The sequence below is a fragment of the Dysidea avara genome, chromosome 3 (assembly GCF_963678975.1).
Source record: "Dysidea avara chromosome 3, odDysAvar1.4, whole genome shotgun sequence".
In the NCBI taxonomy this organism is placed as follows: Eukaryota; Metazoa; Porifera; class Demospongiae; order Dictyoceratida; family Dysideidae; genus Dysidea; species Dysidea avara.
The window spans coordinates 36863637-36888958 of NC_089274.1; the positions used below are offsets into that span (position 1 = coordinate 36863637).

The window sequence follows — 25322 nt, forward strand, 5'->3', positions numbered from 1 at the left end:
AATGGTTTACAGAAACTACATTCATAACAATGAATAATCTCTGGTATCGGCGCTATCACTTCGTTATGTCTCTGCGGTGAGAGAGTGCTTGTATGGTCGCTCATATAGCAAATCACGATCGTGCACTTACAGGAAGAAGTAACGTATAGCCTAAATATTTCAAGAGGGAAAATTTTATCCTGGAAATATTTAGACTTCCATAATAGTCTAAGGAGTGTTTGCAAATCCACGAAAAATTTATTTTTAGCAACATTGCTCAAGCTCAAAATATTTGCCCCTCGAAATACTAGGGGCAAATACGGTATACTCACCATGTAGAGACGCTATGTGTGATCTTAAGTGTAAGAAGCGCTGTTACAGCCTTGAATACTGCTTTGGCCTAGATTAAACACTATAACAAAGCTCAGAAAATGGAATCCTGTAATTTTATTGTTATGTGGCTTCCTTAATATACGGAACTGTGCCAATAGTGTAATGGCAAAGAGAACTTAGAAAATTTTTGAGGTGTAGGGTGGTTTGCGATTCATGGAATAAGGGCTTATTAATAGGTCATGGACAAGCGGAAGGACTCAGTAAGTATGGCTATATAGTCTTTAGTGCGAAAAAGTAGATAACTTTTGCTGTACATGAGTGAAACAAAATGTTATTATGAAAATAATAGTATGAAGATGAACAAAATGACAAATTTCACGTTTGCCTGAAATACAGATACTAATTCCTTTTCACTTGATACTTACTAGTGGATCAATACTCATTGCAAATAACCACCAGAGGGTTGTTTTGAGTTGGAAGAAGCTTTCCAAGGTGGTTTTTAAGCATATGTTCTATTAGAATTTTTGCAAAAAATATATATGCAATCCCTATTATGAGCCCACTATCATGGTTCATGAAACCCACTATAGTGGTTCATGATAAGATTTGGGTGATATAATAATGAAACACTGCACCATCTCTAGTTACAAAATCGACTGTAACTTCACACTGTGTAAATATTTTTAAACACAATTTTTACTGATGGAAGACTGTTGATCGACCTTTCTAGTGATCCCTAAATTATGGGATATCTACTTAATTATGATTAAAAAATACTTTATTGAAAACTTTAATCCTTTATATTTCAAAAAAGGCTGTTTGAAATTCTTCAAATTTTTATGTGAATAATGATTGGGTCATGGTCTATGTTTTGATAAAATTTTTGCAGTAGGACCACAATGGGCTCAAGAGATACAATGAATTATGTTGTGGTCTGCAGTGGAATTTGTAGTCTATTATTGCTGTATGGGAGTGTACACCTCTAATAACCACTCACAACAAGGCCATGCTAAGTTTGTCTTACAGAGTGAAGGTGTCTAGATACAGTGCAACCTGTATTAGTGACCACCTGTATTGAAAGACCAGTTATGTCCCATTTCATTTTGCTGATAGCCCAAGGTGTCGATTTGTGGTAGTGCGATGCATCGCTTCCTTACAGTACATTTGTAAACGGGAATCGTCCATATTTTTCGTGGAGACTGGATTGATTGCAGATACGATTCCAACACTGTCCTTCATTTGTAACGCTGTGTAACAGGCTGAACATAGCTGAAATCAAAGCGTAATGGCCACTGCACTTTCGAGGCAATAATTGATAGTTAGGGGTGCACGAATCGTCGTATTTTCATGGTGACTGGATTGTTGCAGAGGCACTTCTTTTATATACTGTTTTTCACCTGTAGCGCTGTGCAACAGGCTGAATATAGCTGAAAGCGAAGCGTAATGCTCCTGCACTTTCCCATCATTAAACTAAGCGGCGCCACTATTGCACAACCTTTGATATAACTGATTGGTATGTCATATCATATCACCACCTTGTTATATCGATACTATATATGTATCGATATATCGTGGCAACACTAGTGGTGTGTATAGCTAGGAAAGTACTATATAGTCATGTGTATTTTGTATGCATGTATATTAAATACATGGTAAGTGGTGATTGCACCTGGGAGTGTGCACTGCTTGGATATGCCAAGTGCACAACACCCAGGATATTGCCACTAAGCATGTTAACAGTAAATGCAATGAGTTTTGATTGTCACAATTAAATGTCTGTACAAAGGGGTGCAGGGTGGGTTCATGGTGACATCTCTTCTGAAATCACTTTATACATCCTAAAGAATCACTGCACCAAATTTGGTGCTTTAATCCACTGTCACAATCAAATCCGTAAGGAACTAGATTATAAAGTGTGTGTCTGTGTCTGTCTGTCTGTGTGTTGTGTGTGTCTGTGTGTTTCTGTCCGTGTGTCTGTGTGTGTGATTGTGAGATCATCAGGTATAATATTACAACAAACTTTATAGGTCAGCCAGTAGCTATACTAAAACTTCTAAAAGTTGACCAATATTATACAGCACTAAGACTACGGACATTTGACAATCTGAATCTGGGGGCTGCCCCCAGACCCCTGCATTCAGAATTTACTTTCTAGTGGAAACTCCCTTTGAAAATCCTACCTGTTTCTTACAATTATCTTGGAACATTGTAATCAGTGACTGTTGTATTAGAGAGTATTGATCTAAGGAGCTCATGTGAGTGCTATGTTGCAGTTTGCAGTTTCCACTGACTGCTCTATTAGGGTGTATGGATCTACTTTCATGGAATTAAGCTCTATTTGAAATGTCCAACTAATATGCTAGCATTATGCTGGCATAACACTCCAGCCTATTATACTTTTACTATGCTGGCATATTTGCTACCCTTTACACTTGTCCCCTTGCCTCTACCCATTCCACCATAGAGACACTCCTGTAGTTGTATGATTGCTAAGTTGTCTATACTTATACATACATTTAATATTGAGTGGACAATGAAAAAAGAGTGATGTTAATAGTTCAATGCTCAATCCATAGGGGCTAGAGTCCCCCACTTTTATTTTAGAGGGGCCTAGCCCCTATATTTAGAAGATTACTATACTCTAATAGAGCAGTCAGATACTCTAATAGAGAAATTGTGTACTCAAGTTCAGATGCATACTCAATAAAATTTAGTCAGTCTATTTGCGAAATATTTTTTGGAGGTCGAGTTGTCAAGGTCGAAGCACTTGAGGAATGAGTACGCTGTTGGAGAAGAAAGACTAATGGCCTACCGTCAGGGTTCCAATATCTGCCAGAATAAGTTTACATGCCACTGTAGCTGCAAATTCAATACAATTAATTAATTATAGTGTCTAGCTAGTAGTCAAGGCTGACCTCCGTCCGTCACAGCTGGATATCCATCACAATTGCCCGTTCAATGTACAACAGGTACCTGTATATCAACTTTTATCTTATCTTACACGGCCATTTCTGGAGCACGAAATTATTTGCTGTACAGAAAAATTTGCTGGTAAAATATTTTCGTGGCTTTAGCTGTCTGCGAAAATATAACACATCAAATATATTTTAGAAAATTTTCCGATTTACGGTATGTAGAAAGCTTTACAAGGTGGATAATCTAAAGTGCTATATTACCTCGAAGTAGAAAATATTAAATCAATGTAGTGCAATAAAGTATATACAATTGCTCACTTCTTCTACACAGGGTCTCACTACCACTCCAGCTCCCATCACTCTGACAGATCCTAGTCTCACTACCAGTTAGCTCATAACCAGTGTTACATGTGAAACTACAAGTGTCCTCATAGGAAGAAACTCCATCATCTCCCAGTGAACAAGCAATTGCTCCATTATCAGGTTCAGTGTGTGATGGACAAGCAACTAGAAATATACAAAACCTCATTCACTCAATATCTTTAATCACTTAGTATTAGACACTCAACAATGACACGTACAAAGTTGCAAATGTTAGCAAAGTATCAAGGGGCATGTTGGTATTTCATGCAACCCAAGAAAGCTAGCACACTACACCAAGATATATTAACAGGAAGAAATAAACATCATGGGTAGTTTGATGATCCTTTATCCAAATTATTGAGCAGTGAAGCTACATAGCTATTCAGCAACATACATGCCAAAGTTTGTTTCATTTGTTTCTTCTTATTAAGAGGAGGTTTTTGGAGCCTAATTTTATATTTGTACACTTGATACAAAATATGGTATAAAATTTTAATAAACATAGTTTCAATTACAAACTGATGTCATCTGATTAGTGCAACTGAATAATGGCTAAATATTGTGACCATATTTCTTTCATGCAACTATTTACCCAGGCCACTGATGACTATGTATACAACTTTGTAATACTATAATGTGCCAATAAAATTGCCGTGTTCAATAAAGGAATGGCCTTAAAATTCAAAGCATCAATCCCTGTAGGTGGTCAAACACCTCCAACTTCTATTGCAGCACTTAAACTACTAAGGAAAAATGCCCAAAAAAATAAACAAAGTTCCGAAAGAATAAATAAAACCATCCCATACTTTATCCCCCGTTTTACCACCAAGGTATGTTTCCCTTGATATGTTGACTCTCTTATTACATCCCGCCACAAAACAATCATTATAAATACTATTATACTTAGTCCCACTACTAATCCCTCTATTCGATTATAATGAAAATATATTACCGCCCCCAATACTGTAAAAAAAAAAACCAAAACCCCCCAACAAATGGCCAAGGACTTGGGTTTACTAAATGATATGGCCTATAATATTTCATTCTAAATTCTTCACAAAATATTTTTAATATTGATTCCAAAATTAAACATAAATTTAATTTTGGATTCATAAATTGACACTTTGTATCAATTTATGAATCCCAAAAATGGATAGTTTTGAGATTCAAACAATGTAATTTTTTCGCCAGCACAAACCAGCCGTCATATATTCCTTGGAATCAACTTCATACCTCTGAGTTGTACTATACTTGATGTATTCCTCAGCATAGAACACAAACTCAAGTTCAAAATCTATTTTCACTTTATTGATCTTGTTGTTTGTGGCATTGCACAGAATTGTTTGTACTAGGAGTTCGTTTGACACCCAACATGTAAGGTTCTATACTCCTAGTGACTAAATGGTGCCAAGACTGGTATAACTTCAGGCAACACATTATGTACATGTAATAGTTATAACGCGAGCACTAGAGCTTTGCCTGATATGTATGCCCGACTGCCAGAGGGCCGCAGGCCCGAGGGCAGAGGGCATACATATCAGGAAAAGCCTGAATGCCCCGTGTTACAGCTAATATGTAACACTTCTCAGGCTGATAGCCTGTACAGGGCGATCAATCACCCAAGCCAATATGAGTGCAGCCACTGGATGTATTATATATGCATGCCTAAAATTTTCAATTATGGGTCAGCAGCTATTACGTTCTGGTTACGTTAGGTTATGATGAACGGACATATCCCAGATATATCACGGAGAATTTCACAGAGAATTTTGGTAATGTGAGTTTAATGTTTTAATCAGTGCTATTGAATCATTTATGGAAAAAATTACGAAGTTCACTAAGGGCCTAGATAGGTAAGCTAGCTTGTAAAGTGGTTACTCCGTGCAGAGTGGTAGCTTCGTGATGGGGGTGTGTCCATATTCAAATGCATGCGGAAACGATCAGTGAATAAGCTATAGCACTAGTCCTCACCGATTTTCAACTCATAGGATGGCGAGGATAACAAAACGTTCTCCATCTGAGTGGTTTTCATGGCAAAATCCAAGTTGTGCATCCTAATCACGTGAGTATTAATCGATTCCCACAATCGATTTCAGCCTCAATGTCTATATAATCACTGCCCAGTTGTAGCCCGGCTACATTTCATATGTAGCCCGGTTAGCTGGGCTACATACGAAATGTAGCCCGGGCGGCTCCTTTGATCTGAGGTGTGAAAGTGTTACATACAATAATTAATACCAAGAGTTAATAATAAGAGAGGAGAGTGTCTAACGCTGTATAGGCCTGTAATAGATGATTGCGCAGAAGTTAAACGGCTTCCTTTCCGTGTAACGTACAGGCTTCTAGTATTTGTTCGTTTCCTTACCGCAATTAGTTTGGCCGCACCGTGATGAATCCTCGAGAATATTCGAAGACTGAACTAAAGGCTGAGCTGTATGTACAGGGAACAGTGCTCCTTCAATTGAAGAATGCTCAAAGATAGGGTAACTTGGCGACGCAGTGAAAATTCGAAGCGATACTCCGCCTTTGGTTCAGTGTTTATTGGTTTCTCAGACGCTCTCCCCCAGAGTTATCTTCGAGGTTAACAGCCACACTTCTTTACGCAACAGAGCGATGCTCTTCGTGGTGAACTTGAACATCGAATTGAACGCACGCCCTTGTGTCTGGGATAGCCTTTGTGGTTAAATGCGAAAATATACTAGCCAGTCTGTCGTTACACGGAAAAGAAGCCGTTTAACTTCTGCGCAATCATCTGTTACAGGACTATACGGCATTAGACACTCTCCTCTCTACATTATTAACTCTTGTTAATACATATTCATATAAACATGTATTCATTGGAGATTAACAATTACGTAATTAATAGAATGCTTACACATTACCCACCTCTTCTACACATGGTATCACTACCACTCCAGCTCCCATCACTCTGACAGGTCCTAGTGTCACTACCAGTTAGCTCATAACCAGTGTTACATGTGAAACTACAAGTGTCTTCATAGGAAGGAACTCCATCATCTCCCAGTGAACAAGTCATCACTCCATTATTAGGATCAGTAAGTGGTGGGCAAGCAACTGCAAGTTCATACATGTACATAAGTGTACAATACAAAATATATAGTTGATGCTTTTATTGTCACATTCACCATATAATTGCTACACTAGATTGACATTAACATCATTGTTGCCATTTCTTATTGGTTGCCATCATTGATTCCACAACTGTTAAGGATGCAACTTTTTTTTACAAGTTGGCTGTTTTTGTATATGCAACAAACTATTTAGATTTTAGTGCACAAATGAATACCAGAATTGAGAATTTGAATGTTTGTATTAAAAACTGCTAATAATTAGTGATGCACCGATATCGATACTAGTATCGGTATCGGCCCTATTGTGGCGGTATCGGACTTGTATTGGTAAAGCTATAAATTCCCAATACCAGCCGATACTTTAGATGACGTCATTTAATTACTTATCAAGATGGCGACGTACATAGCGCATTGAACGGAGTTGAGCAAAAGCTGATATAAGCCATGAATTTATTAAAAGAAGCCAGCTACTAGCATTATTAGTACAGTGGAAACTGAAGTAAGCCACGAAATAAGATTCATTGAAGCCATAAACTATTATCTTCGCGTAATTGATAGCCACAAAACCAGCAAACTGCAGTTGATGGGATTAACAAATGAGTTTAGTAAGCTAAATCACATGTATTTTCTAGCAGTGAATTAGCAAGAAAATAAGCTCCCACATGAATATGGTAGTAGTGTGACGTGATGCATGGTATAAATAATGCTGTGTGGTGTGTATTAATTCCCTCTAGGCCATGTGTATGAACAGGTTGGCTGCGTTATTTATCACAATCCAAGATGGTGGAAGAAAAGATCGACTTTTTTATGGAGAAACTCAGTCAAAACCAGCAGGAGATGGATGCGAAGCTAACCTCAGCTATCGCCGAAGTAAAGCAAGAGGTGACGTCCACACAACTTGTGCAAGAAAGGACAGCACAGAAGCTATTGCGGAAAATCTCAGGACCGTCTTACCAGTTCCAGAAGAAGGGAAATGAGATGCAGTTCAAGTTCAACCAGGAAGTTGAAGAATCCATCGAGTCCACGAAGAAGGAGCTGGAGAAGATGGCACCCTCTGATTCCGGAGAGAGGGCTACACTGTCAAGGGCAACAGATTTGTTAGAGGAAAGTGCGTCTGCTCTGAAAACGCAGCAGAAGCACATTAAAGTGGCGGACCGCTCCAGATTTGGCTGGGGTACCGTCTGCCATTATCAGAGCGATCCCCTAGCGGACAATGAGGATGATGAGAAGCAGCCGCTCAGAAAAGGAGGCTGAGCATGAATTCTGAGAGTTTGAAGAGGCCAGCAAACGACGGCGAGGTGGTGGAAGAGGAGGCTGGAGATGGCGGCCTTACCCATATTCATTCTGGGATCCCCAGTGGGATACTGCTGGGCCCAGTTCAAGAACAGGCACAGCACCTACACCACCTCAGCCATTGATGTCCCTCACACCTCAGAGGCAGATCAGGCCAAAAGTCCTGGGGCCTTGTTTTACATGTGGGGCTTTTGGGCACCTAGCAGCAAGCTGCCCCCTTAAGGGAAAACAGTATCCTTTTGGTCAGCCTGTGGTAAGCAGTGCTGAAGTCACAAGTGTCATATCTGAGTATAGTGAATTAAGCATGTGTGTACAAGGTGTTGATAGTGGTACTGCTGAATCATGTGTGCCGTTACAATGTGTAAACGATTCTCAAAGCATGGTTGATGTTTGGGATACCTCTGAAGTAGTTGACACCTACCTCCCTGATGGCCTGTTAGTTGACATGGCAAGAATATGGGAGGCTGAAGTGCCTCCAACTTTGAACCGAATCTCAGATGTCCAAGGAAGGCTCAAACAAAAAATACAGTTTTGGCAAGAGGTCCTGCATGCCCCCCCCCCCCCCTCCCACCCTGGACTGTATAGAGAATGGTTACCGTTTGCCGTTAAAGTTTGTTCCCTCTCCTTATTCCCAACCTAACCACCAATCTTCACAGTTGCACGGTGAGTTTGTAAATGAGGCAGTAAAGAGTTTGATTTTGAACCGCTGTGTGATGAAAGTTCAGAGTAAGCCTGAGGTGTGTAGCCCATTGTCAGTTTTGTCAGTTGTGGGTAATCCAGAAGTTAAACTACGCCTGGTGTTTAACTTGAGGTACCTGAATCAGTTTTTGCATCCCAAAGTTTTAAGTATGAAGACCTGCGCATAGCAGCACTGATGTTTGAACAAGGTGAGCACCTATTTAAATTTGATCTCAAGTCTGGGTACCACCATGTGGATATTTGGCCCGAACACTGCAAATATCTGGGGTTCCGTTGGGATTTGCATGGCGTAGAGAATCATTATGTCTTCACAGTCCTTCCCTTTGGGTTGGCCACGGCCTGTTATCTATTCACAAAATTAATGAGACCATTAGTGAGGTACTGGCGTGGCAGAGGCCTAAAAGCTATTATTTACTTGGATGATGGAATTGTAGCAGCAAAAGGAAGAGCTGAGGCAACAGTCGAAAGTGCAAAAATTAAACAGGACCTAGAATCAGCTGGGATTATTGTTAATGTAGAGAAGTGTGTTTGGGAGCCATCCTGTAAAACAGAATGGCTTGGGTTTTACATCGATTTGGCCCTTGGTGAGTTTTCGGTACCAGCTGAAAAGATCTCCACTCTTTAAGCTAAGCTGTCTGAAGCCAAACAAAAGAGACTCCTCCCACCAAAGCAATTGGCCAGTATAATTGGCTAAATCACTTCAATGTCCCTTGCCTTAGGTTCGGTTGCCAGACTGATGACCAGAAGCTTGTATGCCGCCCTAAACAGCAGAGTCGCTTGGTGTCACCAAGTAAATTTTAACAGATGAAGCCTTACAAGAGATAGAATTCTGGCTCACTGAAATTTCAAACTTTAATGGGCAACAAATTTGGCCAAAACCATCAGCAGTCAGGGTTGTAAACTCAGATGCAAGTTCAACAGGCTATGGTGGGTATGTAGTGGAGCATGGAAATTGTAGTTGCTAATGGCCAGTGGTCCTCAGGGGATGCAGATAAGAGTTCAACATGGCGGGAATTGCGAGCAGTGAGGCTTGTGTTAGATGCCTTTCAGAAAAAGCTAATGAATGAACGGATTCGCTGGTTTTCCGATAACCAGAATGTAGTAAGAATAGTCCAATATGGAAGTAGGCAGGCTGCTCTCCAATCAGAAGCCCTGAGTATATTTGTAACCTGTTTAAGAAACAACATCAGGATTGAGCCAGAGTGGATTCCAAGGAGGAAGAAGATTCCAAGGAGGGAGAACGAGCTGGCCGATAACTACAGCCGTATAATAGACTATGATGACTACATGTTAAACCCTTCAGTTTTTCAGTAGTTAGACACCCTTTATGGTCCCCACATGGTGGATAGGTTTGCTAATCATGTAAATGCCCAGTTAGAAAGATTTAACTCAAGGTTCTGGGTCCCTGGCACAGATTCAGTGGACACGTTCACTTGTGACTGGGCTAAGGACAACAATTGGTGGTTTCCACCTATCTACCTAATCCCCCAAGTTATCAGACATGCCCAAAACTGCCGTGCGAAAGGTACTTTGTTAGTTCCTCAGTGGATATCATCCCCTTTCTGGCCTTTAATCTTTCCAAATGGGGTGGACCCAGCAGAGTTTGTGGTGGAGCACTTGATGCTGCCTAATAGTCCAGACTTAATTTTACCAGGCTGTGTAGGTACTAGCCTACTTAAAGGTCTTCCAAATACACCAGTATTAGCCCTTAGGTTAGAGTTCCACAAAAGTGACTAGAAAACACAGAATGGGTAAATAGTAAAAGTAAATGGTCACAGCGTGAGGCTGGTATGTATGACCAACATGCCCTGATGAGGTTTGCTATGTCAGATATTGTCTAACTTGATAAAGTAAATTATATGGTTGCTAAGTACTAATGTGGAATGATTTTAGGTCACAGCTGAAGCTGGTATGTATGACGACCTAGTCCTACTTACCCTGGTCACAGCAAGGGACTACTAGTTATGTCCTGTGTGTAAGATGGATGCAGGTTCCCAATTAACTGGGGTCACAGCAAGAAGCTGGTATTTATGACCCATAAGTACACCAGTCAGTTAATGTGACAGCAAAAAGCTGGAGTATGACCCAAAGGTGTAGACCCCCCTTACCTCCCACCGCCTGATGGTCACAGCAAGAGGGAACCATAACCCATAATTGATGAGTTTCCCATTCGGAAAAAGAATTAGCCTGTTAGGTATGACCAATAAGGACACTCCATTATCCTTGGCGACAGCAAAGAGGCTGGTGGGTATGACCTGTAAGGGTATGACTGTCGGTCGCGGCTGGAGGCTAATATGTGTTATGCTGTATGCCCTAACCTAAGTGTGTGCAGTTAGTGATGCAAGCCTCATAGCTACATAAGAGATATTAATTATTTCCTTTTTAATTTCCTCATTGTTTACTGCTATACTGTTACAGATGTCTTTAAGCAAGGAAGTTGGAAGCTACTAGACGAGCTGACACATCCCGATTTGAAGGACCTGGCCAGTAAGCTGCCTAACACCATCCTCCATAGCAGGGCAGACAGCACAGTCAAGAAGTACCTTGGTGCTTTCAGGAGGTGGAAGAGATGGGCGGCTTCTTACAAACTCTCACCGATCCCAGCTAGACCGCATGAGTTCGTTTTATATCTCCAACACCTGGGAGAGGAGACCAAATCTAAATCTGCTGTGGAGGAGGCTTGCAATGCACTGTCGTGGGCGCATTCATGCACGGGTTTGATTACCCCCTCATCCCACCCCTTAGTAAGAGCTACACTAGGAGGGCTTCAATGCAAACTGGCAAAGCCTGTTGTGAAGAAGGAGCCAATGACAGTGGATATGTTGGAGGCAATAGTTGCAGATGCAAATGGCTCTGGCACCCTCTCAGATCTAAGGCTGGCGACTGCTTGCTTACTTGGGTTTGCGGGTTCCTTCCGCTTTTAGGAGATAGTGGATTTAAGGGCATGTGACTGCACAATTGAAGGCAAAATGTTAAAAGTCTACATTGCCTCAAGCAAGAACGACCAGCTTCGTCAAGAGGATTAAGTGCTGATAGCCAGGACCAGATCCAGTACATGCCCTGTAGCTATGCTGGAGCGCTATATGGAAAAGACAGGCATAAGATGTAACGACCAGTGCTTCCTATTCCGTACAATTCAAAACACGAAGAATGGTGAGGTACTCAGACAGTCTGGTAAGATAAGTTATACCTGCATGAGTGACCTGTACAACAAGAAGCTAACCAGCTTAGGATTCTCAGCAGCAGAATTTGGACTCCACAGTTTGGGATCGGGAGGAGCTACTACTGCTGCCAATTCAGGAGTCCCAGATAGGCTGTTTAAGAGGCATGGAAGGTGGAAATCAGAAAATGCCAAAGATGGTTACGTCAAGGACAGTATAGAAAGCAGGCTGCAGGTCTCCAGGAAGTTGGGACTGTATCTTATTATCTACAGTTTTCTTTGTAGCTCTAAATTGTCACAAAAATAGCCAACCAGCAGTGGTGGTACAAACCCTAAGTGTTAATTGGTATGGGTAGTAATGTAAAGCATGCATCAAGTGTAAGCGTAGTAGTATGGTGTGGGAGATGTATTTTCTAGTATTTCAACGCAGTGAATTAGCAAGAAAATAAACTCCCACGTGAATATGGTAGTAGTGTCACGTGATGCATGGTATAAATAATGCTGTGTGGTGTGTATTAATTCACTCTAGGCCACGTGTGCGAACAGGTTGGATCCTTCCCCCCCACCCATTGAATTTTCCTTAGCTGTGGTCTCAGATAGATGTGGCATCTATAATTGGTGGCAGTTGTTTGACAATTGAATTTTATGCATACACAGCAGAGTGAGCAGTTTTTGTTTTTTTTTCCTGAGTGGTTTTAAAAAAAAAAGCCACCAGGTTTTTCCAAGGGTGTCCTGGGGCTGGATGCTCTGAATTTTTTTGTTAAATTTATTTTATGTTTGGCTAGCCCCCACTCTGCTCTTATGATCTTTGTAGCATAGAAGTAGTAATGGTATGTGTTGTGTTAATGGTTGTAAATCTTTCTAAGTTGTCACAAAAATAGCCAACCAGCAGTGGTGGCACAAACCCTATGTGTTAATTGGTATGGGTAGTAATGTAAAGCATGCATCAAGTGTAAGCGTAGTAGTATGGTGTGGGAGTAGCTGTTTCTTGTGAGAAATGCCTGTGGGGCAAAGTATCGGTATCGGATCAGTATCGGCCATTTCTGGTCTCAAATGTATCGGTATCGGATCGGTAGTGAAAAAGTGGTATCGGTGCATCACTACTAATAATTCAATTAAACCATCATTCAAATTCTCAATTTATTGTATTTGCTATGCTGTGTATAAGCACACATATGTACGTATATGAAACCACTAGGTGCCCTGAGGATGTGCTCTGCTTAAATCTGCCATTGCCACATCAATTAGAATGCTAACAATAATATATTATAATGAATACATCTAAACCTGGGATCACTTCAACTACACAACTACTACTACCTAGTTGCACTGTACATTTACTTCTTTATGTATTTAGGCTCCATTAGTCTAGAAACTATGGTACAGCGCTGCCTCGATTATCTGACTCCCTTGGAACCAACAGTTGTTCAGATAATCAAAAAGGTTTGGATAATCAAAGACCATTCATTTATATATGGAGCCCTGTTCAAATACTCTAATAGAACATACATCTTAGACAAAATACCCCAATAGAGCAGTCATTTCTACTGTTCAGATAACCAAGTGTTCGGACAATAGAGGTTCGGACAATCAAGGGAGCATTGTAAATGGCTAGCTGGCATAGTGGTGGCTCACTAGTTATAAATTCTGTGCTTTTAAAATTTAGGTTTTACTTTTATTTTGTATCACTAGAGTATCTAATTGAGTATCTCAATTACACATTTATTACACATATTTGGTTTATTTCTCTTTAGATATTACACTACACATGTGGGAACTGCTGGCATGCTTCACTAATGTATTTATCTTAGCATATTCATGTAGTGTTCATGAAAACACAAAGATGATACTGAGCTAGCTACCTCTGTGTCACAAGACATGAAACTCTGATAAGCAGACACACAGTCAGTAATTGTGCATTTAAGACTAAGGAACACATGCAGTTTTTACCAGAGGTGGACTATGTATAATATTTACAAGTTTAAAGGAAGATTAGAAATTTTAAGTTTGATTACGGATGATAGAAAAAAAAGTAGGGAAACAAGGGAGGTTACCTACACCTGCAGATATACTAGTGGACATTTAATCCCAAATTCAGTCTATACCCAAGACCAAAACTGAATTAGGGATTAAATGTTCACTAGTATATCTGCAGGTGTATGCGACCTCCTACTTTTTTTTCTATGATCCCTAATCGAACTTAAAATTTCTAATTTTTCTTAAACTTGTTTGTTTACTTTTTTTGTAACATTATTATGACTGGTGAACCCATGCATATTGCATCAAAAGAAAGGATGGCGCCAGAATTAATGTTCCATCTGAACGCGCACCCCAGCTTTCAAAAACTGTTTCAAAAGTGCAGTGGTCATTACGATTCGCTTTCAGCCTGCTACACAGTGCTACAGATGAAAAACAGTAGAAGAAGTGCCTCCACAACAATCCAGTCACCACGAAAATACAATGATTCGTGCGCCCCAAACTATCAATTACTGCCTCGAAAGTACAGCGGCCATTACACTTTGCTTTCAGCTATATTCAGCCCATTACACAGCATTACAAATGAAGAACAGTGTTAGAATCATCTCTGCAATCAGTCCAGTCACCACGGAAAATATGGACGATTACCATTTACAAATGTACTGTAGGGAAGCCATGCATCGTGCTACCGCGAATTGACACCTTGGGCTGTCAGCAAAAAGAAATGGGACACAAAGGAGGTCCATGATGCGTGGAGTGTACGTACTGTGGTATGCCAAAAGGCACGTCTCGGGACGAAGTGACATCAAACAGTGAAAATATCAAGCCCATAGCCTTAGCCGTTATCGAGTTACACTTGCCTGAAGGCATCAGGCAGGCAGGCGGGCAGGCAGGCAGGCGGGCAGGCAGGCAGGAAGGCAGGCAGGCAGGCAGTCAGTCAGTAGAAAATTCCATTGAAGAAGTTATTTTTTAAGTTTCGTAACAATTTATTGGAAGCCTTTAGGATCGTACCAAGAGTATATAATGGGGAGGGAGAGTATCGAACTATGCTATATGCTGTGAAAAATGAGTCCGTAAAGTCCTATGGCATCATTCAAACGACTGAGTGATTTGTGTTGATTGGCAACTAATTAAAAGCACAGTGGGCGCACTTTGTACATGTGACTACTGAGTGAAAGAACAGTGTACCCAAGAAAAGTATGGCACATTACACAGGGGAACTCGCCATACAAAGAGAAAGACAGAAACAGCTAACCTGGTAAACAAACATCGAGGTTTCATCATGGTCGAGCAAGGTCGATATTTTGATATTTCATCATGGTAGCAATTTTATCATGGTCACTATCCCATGCCACACCTCGACAGTTCTACTAGTTAAAGTGACACGTCTAGATGGAATTTCCGATTCTATACGTACCACCCGTTAAAACATTTAAGGTGTTAAATCTGAGCAATTAACAGCGGTCAGATTTACAAAAAGAAACAAAGGTATGTGGGTTACTTTACGGGCTCATTTTTCACAGCCTATAGCGCAGTTCGACACTCTCCCTCCCCATTGTATACTCTTGATCGTACTAAAGGCACTTTTGAGCTTGGTTATACCTAACCAATACTGCCAAGGTGCCAGGATGGAGTTGTGAAGCTGGTTTTCGGGACATTTTTTTTGGCTAGGAAAACCTAAATCTCCTTGATCCCTAATATACAGTATGTATGATTATTACAAGTACAAAAATTTGGAATTTTCAACTAGAGTAGGGACTGTAGCACATCAATACACAGTGCTGAACAAGTTGGAGTAGTGCACAATATTAAATCACAATAAAACAATAAGAAGTGTTATATCCCTACTGTGCATTTCTATTATGGTATCTTGAGCACAGTAGGGATATAACACTTCTTATTGTTTTATATACTGTGATTTAATATCGTGCAGTACTCCAACTTGTTTCGGTACTTTTTTATTGAAGTGCTATGGTCCCTACTCTAGTTGAGAATTCCAATTTTTTGTGTACTTGTTTAACTTTTTTCTTTAAATAATCATTAGGACTGGTGAACACACACACACATTTGCATCAAAAGAAAGAAATGGCACCGAGTGTCCCAGCTATCAATTATCATCTGAAAAGTGAAGTATCCAATATGCTTCATTGTCAGCTACATTACGAATCAAGAACTGTTCGAAAAGCACCTCTGCAATCAAAGTAGCCACTATGAAAAATACAGACAATTTCCATTACGAGGGAAGCCATCATGTGCTACCACCAAATTGACACTTTTCACTGTCAACAAAAATCAATGGGACACAAAGGAGGACACTGGTAAGTCCATGAAGAATGCATTGTACGTACTATGGTATGCCTAAAGGCATGTGTCCGGCTGAAGAGACGTTGAATAGTGAAAAAATCAAGTCCATAGTCTTAGCCATTATAGACTTACGCTTGTCTGTCAGTCAAATAGTCAGTCAATCACTAGAAAATTCCATTTAATTATCTTCAAATTCATAGCAACTTGTTGAAAGCGTTTCAGGTCAATCTGAATGCTAGGCTTATTTGGGCCTAACCAGTGAGTCTGGTATTCAGGTGACATGTTTCATGGGCCACACCCAAATCTTTGTGGTCCCTACTATACAGCACTATCGTATTGTATGATGTCATGATTGACTTACCATGGTGCACAGTAGTATAAATAATGTAATGTCAGAAAAGAAATACACATTGTAGTTTGTGCAAAAGTTTGTTCATGTTGATATTGTATCCATTGGGTGATGATATGCCAAAAGGCACCTGTTGGGTTGAAGTGATGTCGAACAGTGAAAAAATCAAACCCATACCTTAGTCATTATCGATTTACGCTTGTCTGAATGCATCAGTCCGACATTCAGTAGAACATTTCACTAAATAAAATTTCATAGCAACTTTTTGGAAGCTTTTCAGGTCATACTGAAGGTACTTGTATCATGTACTACATTGATTATTGTCTTTACTGAAAACACACAGAAGATGCTATACTGAGCTAGCTACCAGTCATAAAAACTGCTGGCAGTTCTGATGAACAGTCAGTGATTGTGCACTTATCAGCCCAGCTGGAGACACCTATAGAGCTGTGGTCAGCTATGTTGTGCATGCAATGGCTTCCCAGAGACAGTGTGGCACCATATCATGGCACCAACAAAAGGAATCATAAACCACAAGACTAGTTAGTACAGAATGAACATAAGTAAGAATGGAGGAAATAAGCTGTTGAAACAGTACAGAAGTATAAACAGAGCTGTTGTAACAAACTTCACATTGCAGCAAAGCTAGTTTACTGAGTCTTGATAGATTGCGTGGCCCGCCCAAGTACACTAATCACAACAAGAAAAAAACAACAGCTATAAGAGTGAGCCGTTGTGCACAGGTTAAGTTTCCTGGCTTATTTTGATTTAATACAACAGATTTGATTTAAAAATCTATGTACCTGAGCAAAGCAAACTCTTCATAGCACAACCTTTTATGGCTTCGTGCATAGAATGGCATCTGAGCAAGAAAACACAGCCCAGTTTGGGCTGTTCCAGCTTAAAACAAAGTCATGGACATGAGGAAGGATCAACTCAGCTAACATGACTATATAGTTTTTATCATGAAAGAGTTGAAAACTTTTGCTATACATCCCTGAAATAAAATAATAATATGAAAATGATCAAAATGGCACAAATTTCAGTTTTGTCTGAAAAATACACGTACTGTTTCCTTTTCACTTGATACTTACTAGTGGCTCATTGCAAATAACCACTAGAGGGTGTTTTGAGTTGAAGGATGCTTTCCAAGGTGGTTTTTGGCGTGCGTTCTATGTTTTTGCAAAAAAAAAAACATGGGCAGCCCCTATTATGAACCCACTATCATGGTTCATGATAGTATGAATTAAGGAAATATTGTACCAAGTTTGGTGCTTTATCAAAAAGTGAGCAATTTTTTTTCACTTAGCCACTCTACAATAGAAATATTTATCAAAAATCCAAGCTGTGAAAGTGTCCGGCTTTCAAGACTCCATGAATAAAATCAGTGAGTTCAAAACCAAGTTGTTATGATGATAAAGTCAAACAATTTTTAATGACAGCATGGGAATTCTTTTACAGGTATAACAGATATATGCAAAGTAGTATGGTCACTATATTATAGCTGCTTTTCAACCTGACTTGGAGACCATCAGTGTGACTGTTCTATTAGAGTGCCTCGATGGTGCACTTGACAAGTACTTGCTTCAGTTAGTTCTTCCCATGGTGCACCAGCACCAAAAGACATGGTAATTACACCCCTTGATGCATTACTTAGCTCACTCAAGATGAGCAGCAAGATTGAGATACTCTAATAAAGCAGCTCCCTTTTGAGTTTTCTCCCAGTCTAAATGAAACCTCATTATTGATAGTAAACATGTCTGATGACAAAGAATAATAATACAATACCATGTATGCAAATTCACTGTTTTCTCTCTGCATCTCAATAATTATATAACTCCACACAGTACCTTGAAAGAACTGGTTCATACTTGTCATTCTTGCCAAGTTACAATTATCACAAAACATTAGTGATGCAACAGTACTGATGCTAGCAATGGTATCGGCCCTATTTTGGCGGTATCGGACTTGTATCATTAAAGCCATAAATACCTGATGCCAACCAATACTTTCTAAGATGTCACAATTGCTTTACAAGATGGTGGCGTGCGTAGCGTGTTGAATGGAGTTTAGCAGATAATTCTTTGATACAGTATCTAGTATGATACAGTATCTAGTATGACACAGTGGAAATGGCAGCAAGCCACAAAATAAAATTCATGAAGCCATAAAGATAGTACCCTTGTGTTTGATGGATACAAAACTATCAACTGCAGTTATTGGGATTTGCAAATGTGTTAGTAAGCTGGTTCAGTCTATTGAAATTGCTTGTAAGTAATGCCTATGTGAAAGTATCAGTACCAGAACGGTATAAAAAAGTGGTATCAGTACATCACTACTATGAGGCATATAATAAAAACAAGATTTTACTTTTAGTGACAACCTATAATAACAAGAATTTTATGGCTATTATTTTGTTCCAAGTAAAATTCCAGATTCCCACTATACAGCAATGCAGTATTCTTGGTGTAACATGATTTGTGTGACCTAGCTGGACTTGAAAATGCTCTTTACAAAACTCTGGGTATTATCCAACTCATTGATGACAGAGACACCATTACTAAGTTACAACCGCTGGTACTGCTCTTTCTTAATATTGCACATGCGCATGCACCAAATTACTAGAATGCCTGAACTCCAATACAGCCAGTTTGATGCGGTATACTCTCAACAATTTTAGCAATAACTAATAGTGAATGAACCCATAACTAGCTAGTTACTCTCTTGAGTGGGCAGTGCAAGACTAAGTAGCTACATGATAAGAATAGGTATTGTCCCACCACTGAAGCCTGAAGATCCTGTATCAAGTACCTTAGTAATAGAGAAGTCAAACTCTGAGCTATGCTACTAAAGCACACTAATGGTACGTGTGTTTCACAATCATATAAGAAATTAGTGCATACATATCTTCATGATTTATAAGAAGAGCAGTTATAGCTCAGTAATAGGGTCACCTGCATCACAAGAGATATAGTACGTTCGCGTTGAGCTGAACCCTCAAAAACGATTAATAACTTACGATTGCTACATCGCATGGGCCTCCTGTATTGCTCGATACGTAGCGCTTCTCGATCCGCTAAAAATATATTAAAAGCGCTTCATTCGAATGTAAGACACTCCAGTTATGACACTGTAAAGTTTCGCCATACATTTTCAATGGGGAAGCCTCTAAAGCGCGGCCCTTTGATGGTCATGTTGACACATGTTTGTGGCGAAGCCAGACGTCACACACCCGCCCTCAACACGCATGATTTCACCATCCGTTATGAAAGAGGCTGTAATACACTTTTACAAGAAAAATAAAACAGATTTTGTGTGTGTAAAATAAGTAGAAGAGCTGGGGCCACTGTTGTACTATTTAGAAGATAAGTGGCCTGCTTATATTCAGATAAAAAACTTCTTCAGCCTCAAAAGAGAAAAAAACCAAATTATAACAGCTCAAAATCTGTTATTCAGCATTGGTGTTCCTGCAAGTGAGCCAAACAACATGTATTTTATTTCACATTCACCACAGCTGACTATCGTCTTTTGTTCCCATTTAGTCAATTTGTCATTTTAATCCTTTTCTCATCACTTCGCCACACATGTACACAGCTTTTACAGCCAGCATTTTGTTTTTGAAGTTACATTCCCAAAAAACTCTAAAATTTTCAACAAATGAAATAATACTGTTTGTATGAATTTGGGCTGATAGTACCTGTAGTGACTTCCAAACACCCCTGCACTGATTTCATATACAAGGGATGGTATGTTCAACTTCTGCTAGCACAATAAAGCAATGGTATTTTTTTATTAAAGTGCACACACACTTCATCTGTATTTTCATGTACTTCACAGAGTTTAATCCCAGCTACCCGATGACTCCTGGGGAACAAAATCAAGTTGTAGCACCAATGCTGCAAATATCAAACAATCTTACATCAGCTGAAGTAAGCCCAGAAGAAGACTTGGTCCCGTTGCTGCTAGTGGAAGATTCATTAATACCACCATCACCATCTTCACTATCACTGCTGATTTGGATGAGGAATTGCTCTAGAAGTTTTTCATTACCCAAGTCTCATCCAAATACACAACTGGTCTTCCTTCAGTTCTTTTGCACCTCGTTCGTCTTTAATATTTATGATACTGATGGACTGTGCAGGGCTGCTCATAGCATACCCTGCATATACGTGTAGTGACATTAAAGCACAAACAGTTTCAATTCTAACCTCTTGTCATTAATCGTCTTGTACTTAAATCCCATATCACTCAACACTCTTTAAAGCAATGTTCTACCCCCAAAGAAAACACCATCATTCTTAAGTTTGGCCTAAGACGGAGTACGTGACAAAGTTCCAGGTTTCAAAATTTAACTTACCAAAATCTTTGAGAGCAATACATTTCCTTCCTTCCGTACAATGAATGGATCTTGTCTGACAGTATCTGGGTCAAAACTGTCTGCATCAACATGTGGACTCGTGAACATTTGTACCTGACGATTACAATTGAGCGGGCTTGTGCAAAGTGCATTTTGTACCTTTTTCTTGGCGTAAATAAACCACCTTTCTTGCGGTGCTCCATTCTAATAGATGTCCTTGAAATTCCTGCGTGGCGTAATGTATGCCAAAACCCAGCAAAGAAGACATTACATACAATACCGGTGGCCTTCGAGATTCTCTCCGTGATGTTGATAGAAATTTTACATTTCTTCGCTTCTTGCTTAAAGTACTCCCATAGTTTCATAAGTAGATACTTCGCTTGGCTGTTTAACTTCTTTCCAAGGGGGGTTCGCTCCGCACTCGCTGACGGTGCACTGGACGCCATATTCACAACAATTAAGTGCGCGCCCGTAACATGGGCTTACGAATAAATGCGTCATAAACATTATGTTTAAAGCCTTTGATCTTGTATGGTTTCTTAATCAACAACCTAGGATTCAGCTCAACGCGAACGTACTATAGTTGGAGATAAAAACCTGTTTCAAGCCTGCAAGTCCAGTCCACAAAACACATTATATACCAATATTCTCACCTGAAAATGTCACACTATATATCAACACTATCACGATATAGATGAGCTCCATATCTGTAGCACCTGTAATGTGTACATGTCCATGTAATGGAAGTGATAATGAAACAGCATAATAGATAATAGGGATACATTAATGCTACAGTGTACAGCAGATTATAAGCTATACAAATCTTGTTTTAGACTTTGCGATTTTTTCATTGTACCTCTGTTGTAATCGTCAAAGAACAACAGTACAGTATCTATCCAAACTTAACTATAGATATTAACATAATATAAGTGTAGAAGTCTACAAGGGTACATTGTCAACTTGATAACTATGCAGCAGATATTTTGAACAAGCTATAATGACACTGACTACACTAAAATTCAATCATGTGATAAATAATGCAAATTGCACTTTGCCACAAATGAGCAAGTTGATGTATAGATTTATTTAAACATGCTATGTACTCATCAATAACACCAATGCATGACCCTTCACAGCTGCAGGATGTAAGCATCAAGGCTGAAGACCTGCATACTAACCTGTTACCACAGGTATGTCCCTATAAGTATAAGGCAGCTTGGAGTTGGAGAAAAATTTCTACTACACTTGATTTACATATATACTATACAGTGGAACCTCAGTTATCCGGACCCCACTTATCCAGATTCTCGGTTAACCGACCTATGGAAATGACTGCTCTATTAGAGTAGTGACTGTTTTATTACGGTAGTTGAAATACTGTTTCTAAAAAATTTCTTTATGCTATTTTAAGGTTATTTATGCACAGTACAAACTTTTCGGACTTATGGACCACCCCTGGCCCCAAGGGGTTTCAGATAACAGAGGTTCCACTGTAATTCCAGTGTTAGTCTCTACCACAGTAGTTTAGGCACTTGTATATAGCTAGGTAGTGGAACAATAATGTATAGCACTTACACTACTGCCCCTTGTTCGTATACATGATAGGGTAATAAAATCAAGCAGTGTTTAATTTTAAAGAAATATCAGTTGTCAAATCCTCTCTAAGGAACCTACCCAAAGAATCTACCCAAAGAATCAGTGGTGAAGCATTGTTACGGGAGTGATTGTAGGGCTATAAGGACACATAAGCTGATCGAAGTGTTAGTTCCTCATCCACCATACTAATTCAGATATTCAATTCACTTTTATATTAACCAGACAGCTGAATTAGATATCTCACATGACTCAGAATGCAACTTTTCTAACTAGCCACTAACTAGAAAGGCTGCACACAGTCAACCACACATGGGCATCAAATTTTGCAAGAAAATGGTAAAGAGGGCAGGGATGAGAAATTGATAAATAAGGTCATGTTATTTCATGTGAACTAATTTGTAAACCGATCACCACCAGGCCAAAACAAATGGGATTCCCATGCAAATTATTGGTCAGGCTCCAGCTGGATAAGTTCCACCATGAGAAATATTAGTTAACAAAACCATACATGGGCAGTCCATTTCCTGCTCTTTGTTCCCAACTTGCAATACATTAATTGGTTGGTGGCTGTTTGAAACAATTCATTCGAGCGCATGTGCAAGTAAAACAGGTGTACCGTGTAATGCACCTATCAATGTAATGTCCGACTACCACTAATACAGGCTGAGGGTGGGGGAAGGTTGGGAATGGTGGGGGAATTGATCGCTAAATTTCCCTGACATAGTGGGGATTCGTCTTCACTAAAGAAATTCACTCAGACAGCAAAGGCGTGTGCTTTCAGTTTAGGAAGGAGTGTCCCGGGTGCTAGCTATTACTTTAATACTAGAATCCACTCGAACTAACTCATCACTAGACTAACGCCAACGACCGCACAAATCCCCTCCTAGCCCCAGTATTCCAGGGGGTTGTAGGTCGAGACTTGGTCGGGGTTTGCATCGCTAGTACTTCCCAGTAGGTGGGGAATTGTAATTTTCAGTGATGCAAATCCCCACCTTCCCCCGGGCCACCTCAGCCCGTGTTAGTGGTATAGTCGGGGATTACATTGATAGGTGCATAACCACGGGGAAAAACAGCGTTCACCTCGGCGTTGTAACTTGGATACACCGCTATTGTGTAGCAGCATAGATATATACGTAACATGGTAGCAGCCATTCGCGCCTTTTTTTTTACATGCAGGAAGTGTGGAATAAGCTCGCTGACTTTGCACACACGAACACGCACGCACAAAAACATAGAATATAACATCACATGTTTGTTTACCTTTTACTCAACCATGTAAGTCTCCTTCGTTCACTTCGGTGTCCAAACTAACACAGCAAGCGCCAAGGGAAACACAGTCTGAGGAAAACAGGTGCAGGTTGCCACGAAATCACGTTTGCTGCCTCATGTTGCCACGGTTACGATAAATAATAGATACACTATCCGTCCAACCATATAGATACAGTATACCAACGTAAACTAAAGGACTCAGTATCATTAGAATCAAGTTGTAGGACATAGAATCAGTGGAATAGATAGATTGTTACTTGGATGCAACCCAGGTCAATTTTCCTTTATTTTACGTGCTGCCTCTGACACTCTTCCAACAGCAGTTAATTTACAATGTTGGCACATTCAATGTAGTGCAAAGTGTACTTTGTGTGGTAGTGGTCAGCCTACAACAGCTCATGTATTGGGTGGCTGTCCCGGTCACGGCTTTGTCACAGGGTCGCTTTACTTACCATCGCAATAATCGGGTCTTGCATTGTTTGGCCACAGAACTGCCCAAGTGTTTCACAGGATCATCTGTGATATCAATATATGCTGGTTTACCTGGAATGCGGGCAAGTGATTGTCCCCAATCAACAATTCCTCCTTTCTTACTTATTACACCATATCGGCCTGATCTAGTTATTTTTAACAAGAGTAACAACTCAGTGGCTATGCTGGAGCTAACTTGTCCATTGGACTCAGTTCAAAACCTTGAGTCTGCAATGAAACATAAACAAGGGGAAAGGAATACCAAGAAATACAGCCTGAGTTTGATCGACTGGGAGTTCGCTGTTTTTTACAGCACAATTGAGCTAGCTAAGTGCATTAGGTCACTACCTATCACCTTCTTTGTCATCCCTTCAAAACTGTATTAATTTTGTTGATAAGACCATCATGATATTCAAGTCAAGCTTCAGGAGAATTTTTGACTTGGCAGCTTCAATATCTATCTCCACTTCCAGAAGAATATTTTTGGCTAAGGATTGCTCTGAATGGACCCTTGAATGTTGACACTTGATTAATTATACGTATATAATATTATATTTTTGTAATTTTCCTTGCCAGACCCACTCTTGGGGCATAGTCCCATGAGTGGCAGTGTGTTCCCGAGGACTCACCTCACATTATTGCTGTTGTAACACTCAATTTTCATCAATAGAACGATGGTCTTTCCTGATTATGGACTTTATCCACAATGACGTCACAAACTCAAACTATTTATTGCTATCAGAGAATCTCAGCTATACATTTGCTTTATTGAAAATTGGCATTTACGAAGATGCTCACATTTGTTGCTTAGAGGTTGATATCTCCTTCCCTAGCTGAAATATGATCGATCAAAACAATTTCTCCATAGGTACCTGTACATTAGTCCCCTAAATAATGCAGCCTCGAACGCATTTGCTCAGCTGGCCGCCTTTCCTGTATAGATACAGCAATGCTATGAACAAAGGAAAGGTAGCCAAACTCAAACTATTTATTGCTATCAGAGAATCTATACCCTTTGCTTTATTGAGAATCAATTTTAGTGGCATTTGAAGATGCTCACAGAACTTAAAACCTAGCTAGCAGCATCACATAGTTCTAATTAATACTTTAACAATAATAATGTATTATCATAATTTTACAACTTGCATACCTCACACATAGTCGC

At 39.8% G+C, this 25322-nt stretch overlaps 1 protein-coding gene across 1 annotated transcript; it reads right to left on the bottom strand.

The window, feature by feature from the left end:
* Positions 1-2703: 2703 nt before the first annotated feature.
* Positions 2704-23765, bottom strand: LOC136248486 (E-selectin-like). Its single transcript, XM_066040262.1, has 5 exons — positions 23678-23765; positions 21475-21537; positions 6477-6665; positions 3546-3734; positions 2704-2810 (listed from the first exon to the last, which is right to left on the bottom strand). The coding sequence occupies exons 2-5, from the start codon at positions 21524-21526 to the stop codon at positions 2704-2706; spliced, it is 537 nt and encodes a 178-aa protein (XP_065896334.1). The 5' UTR covers positions 21527-21537; positions 23678-23765.
* Between the last annotated feature and the right edge of the window lie 1557 nt (positions 23766-25322).

Coding starts and splice junctions, on each gene's coding strand:
- LOC136248486 (XM_066040262.1), bottom strand. CDS start 21,526: ATGGAGCTCATCTATATCGTGATAGTGTTGATATATAGTGTGACATTT. Junction 3,735..6,476: donor TGATACCATGTGTAGAAGAG/GTGGGTAATGTG, acceptor GTATATTTCTAG/TTGCTTGTCCATCACACACT. Junction 2,811..3,545: donor TGAGACCCTGTGTAGAAGAA/GTGAGCAATTGT, acceptor GTATAAGTATAG/ACAACTTAGCAATCATACAA.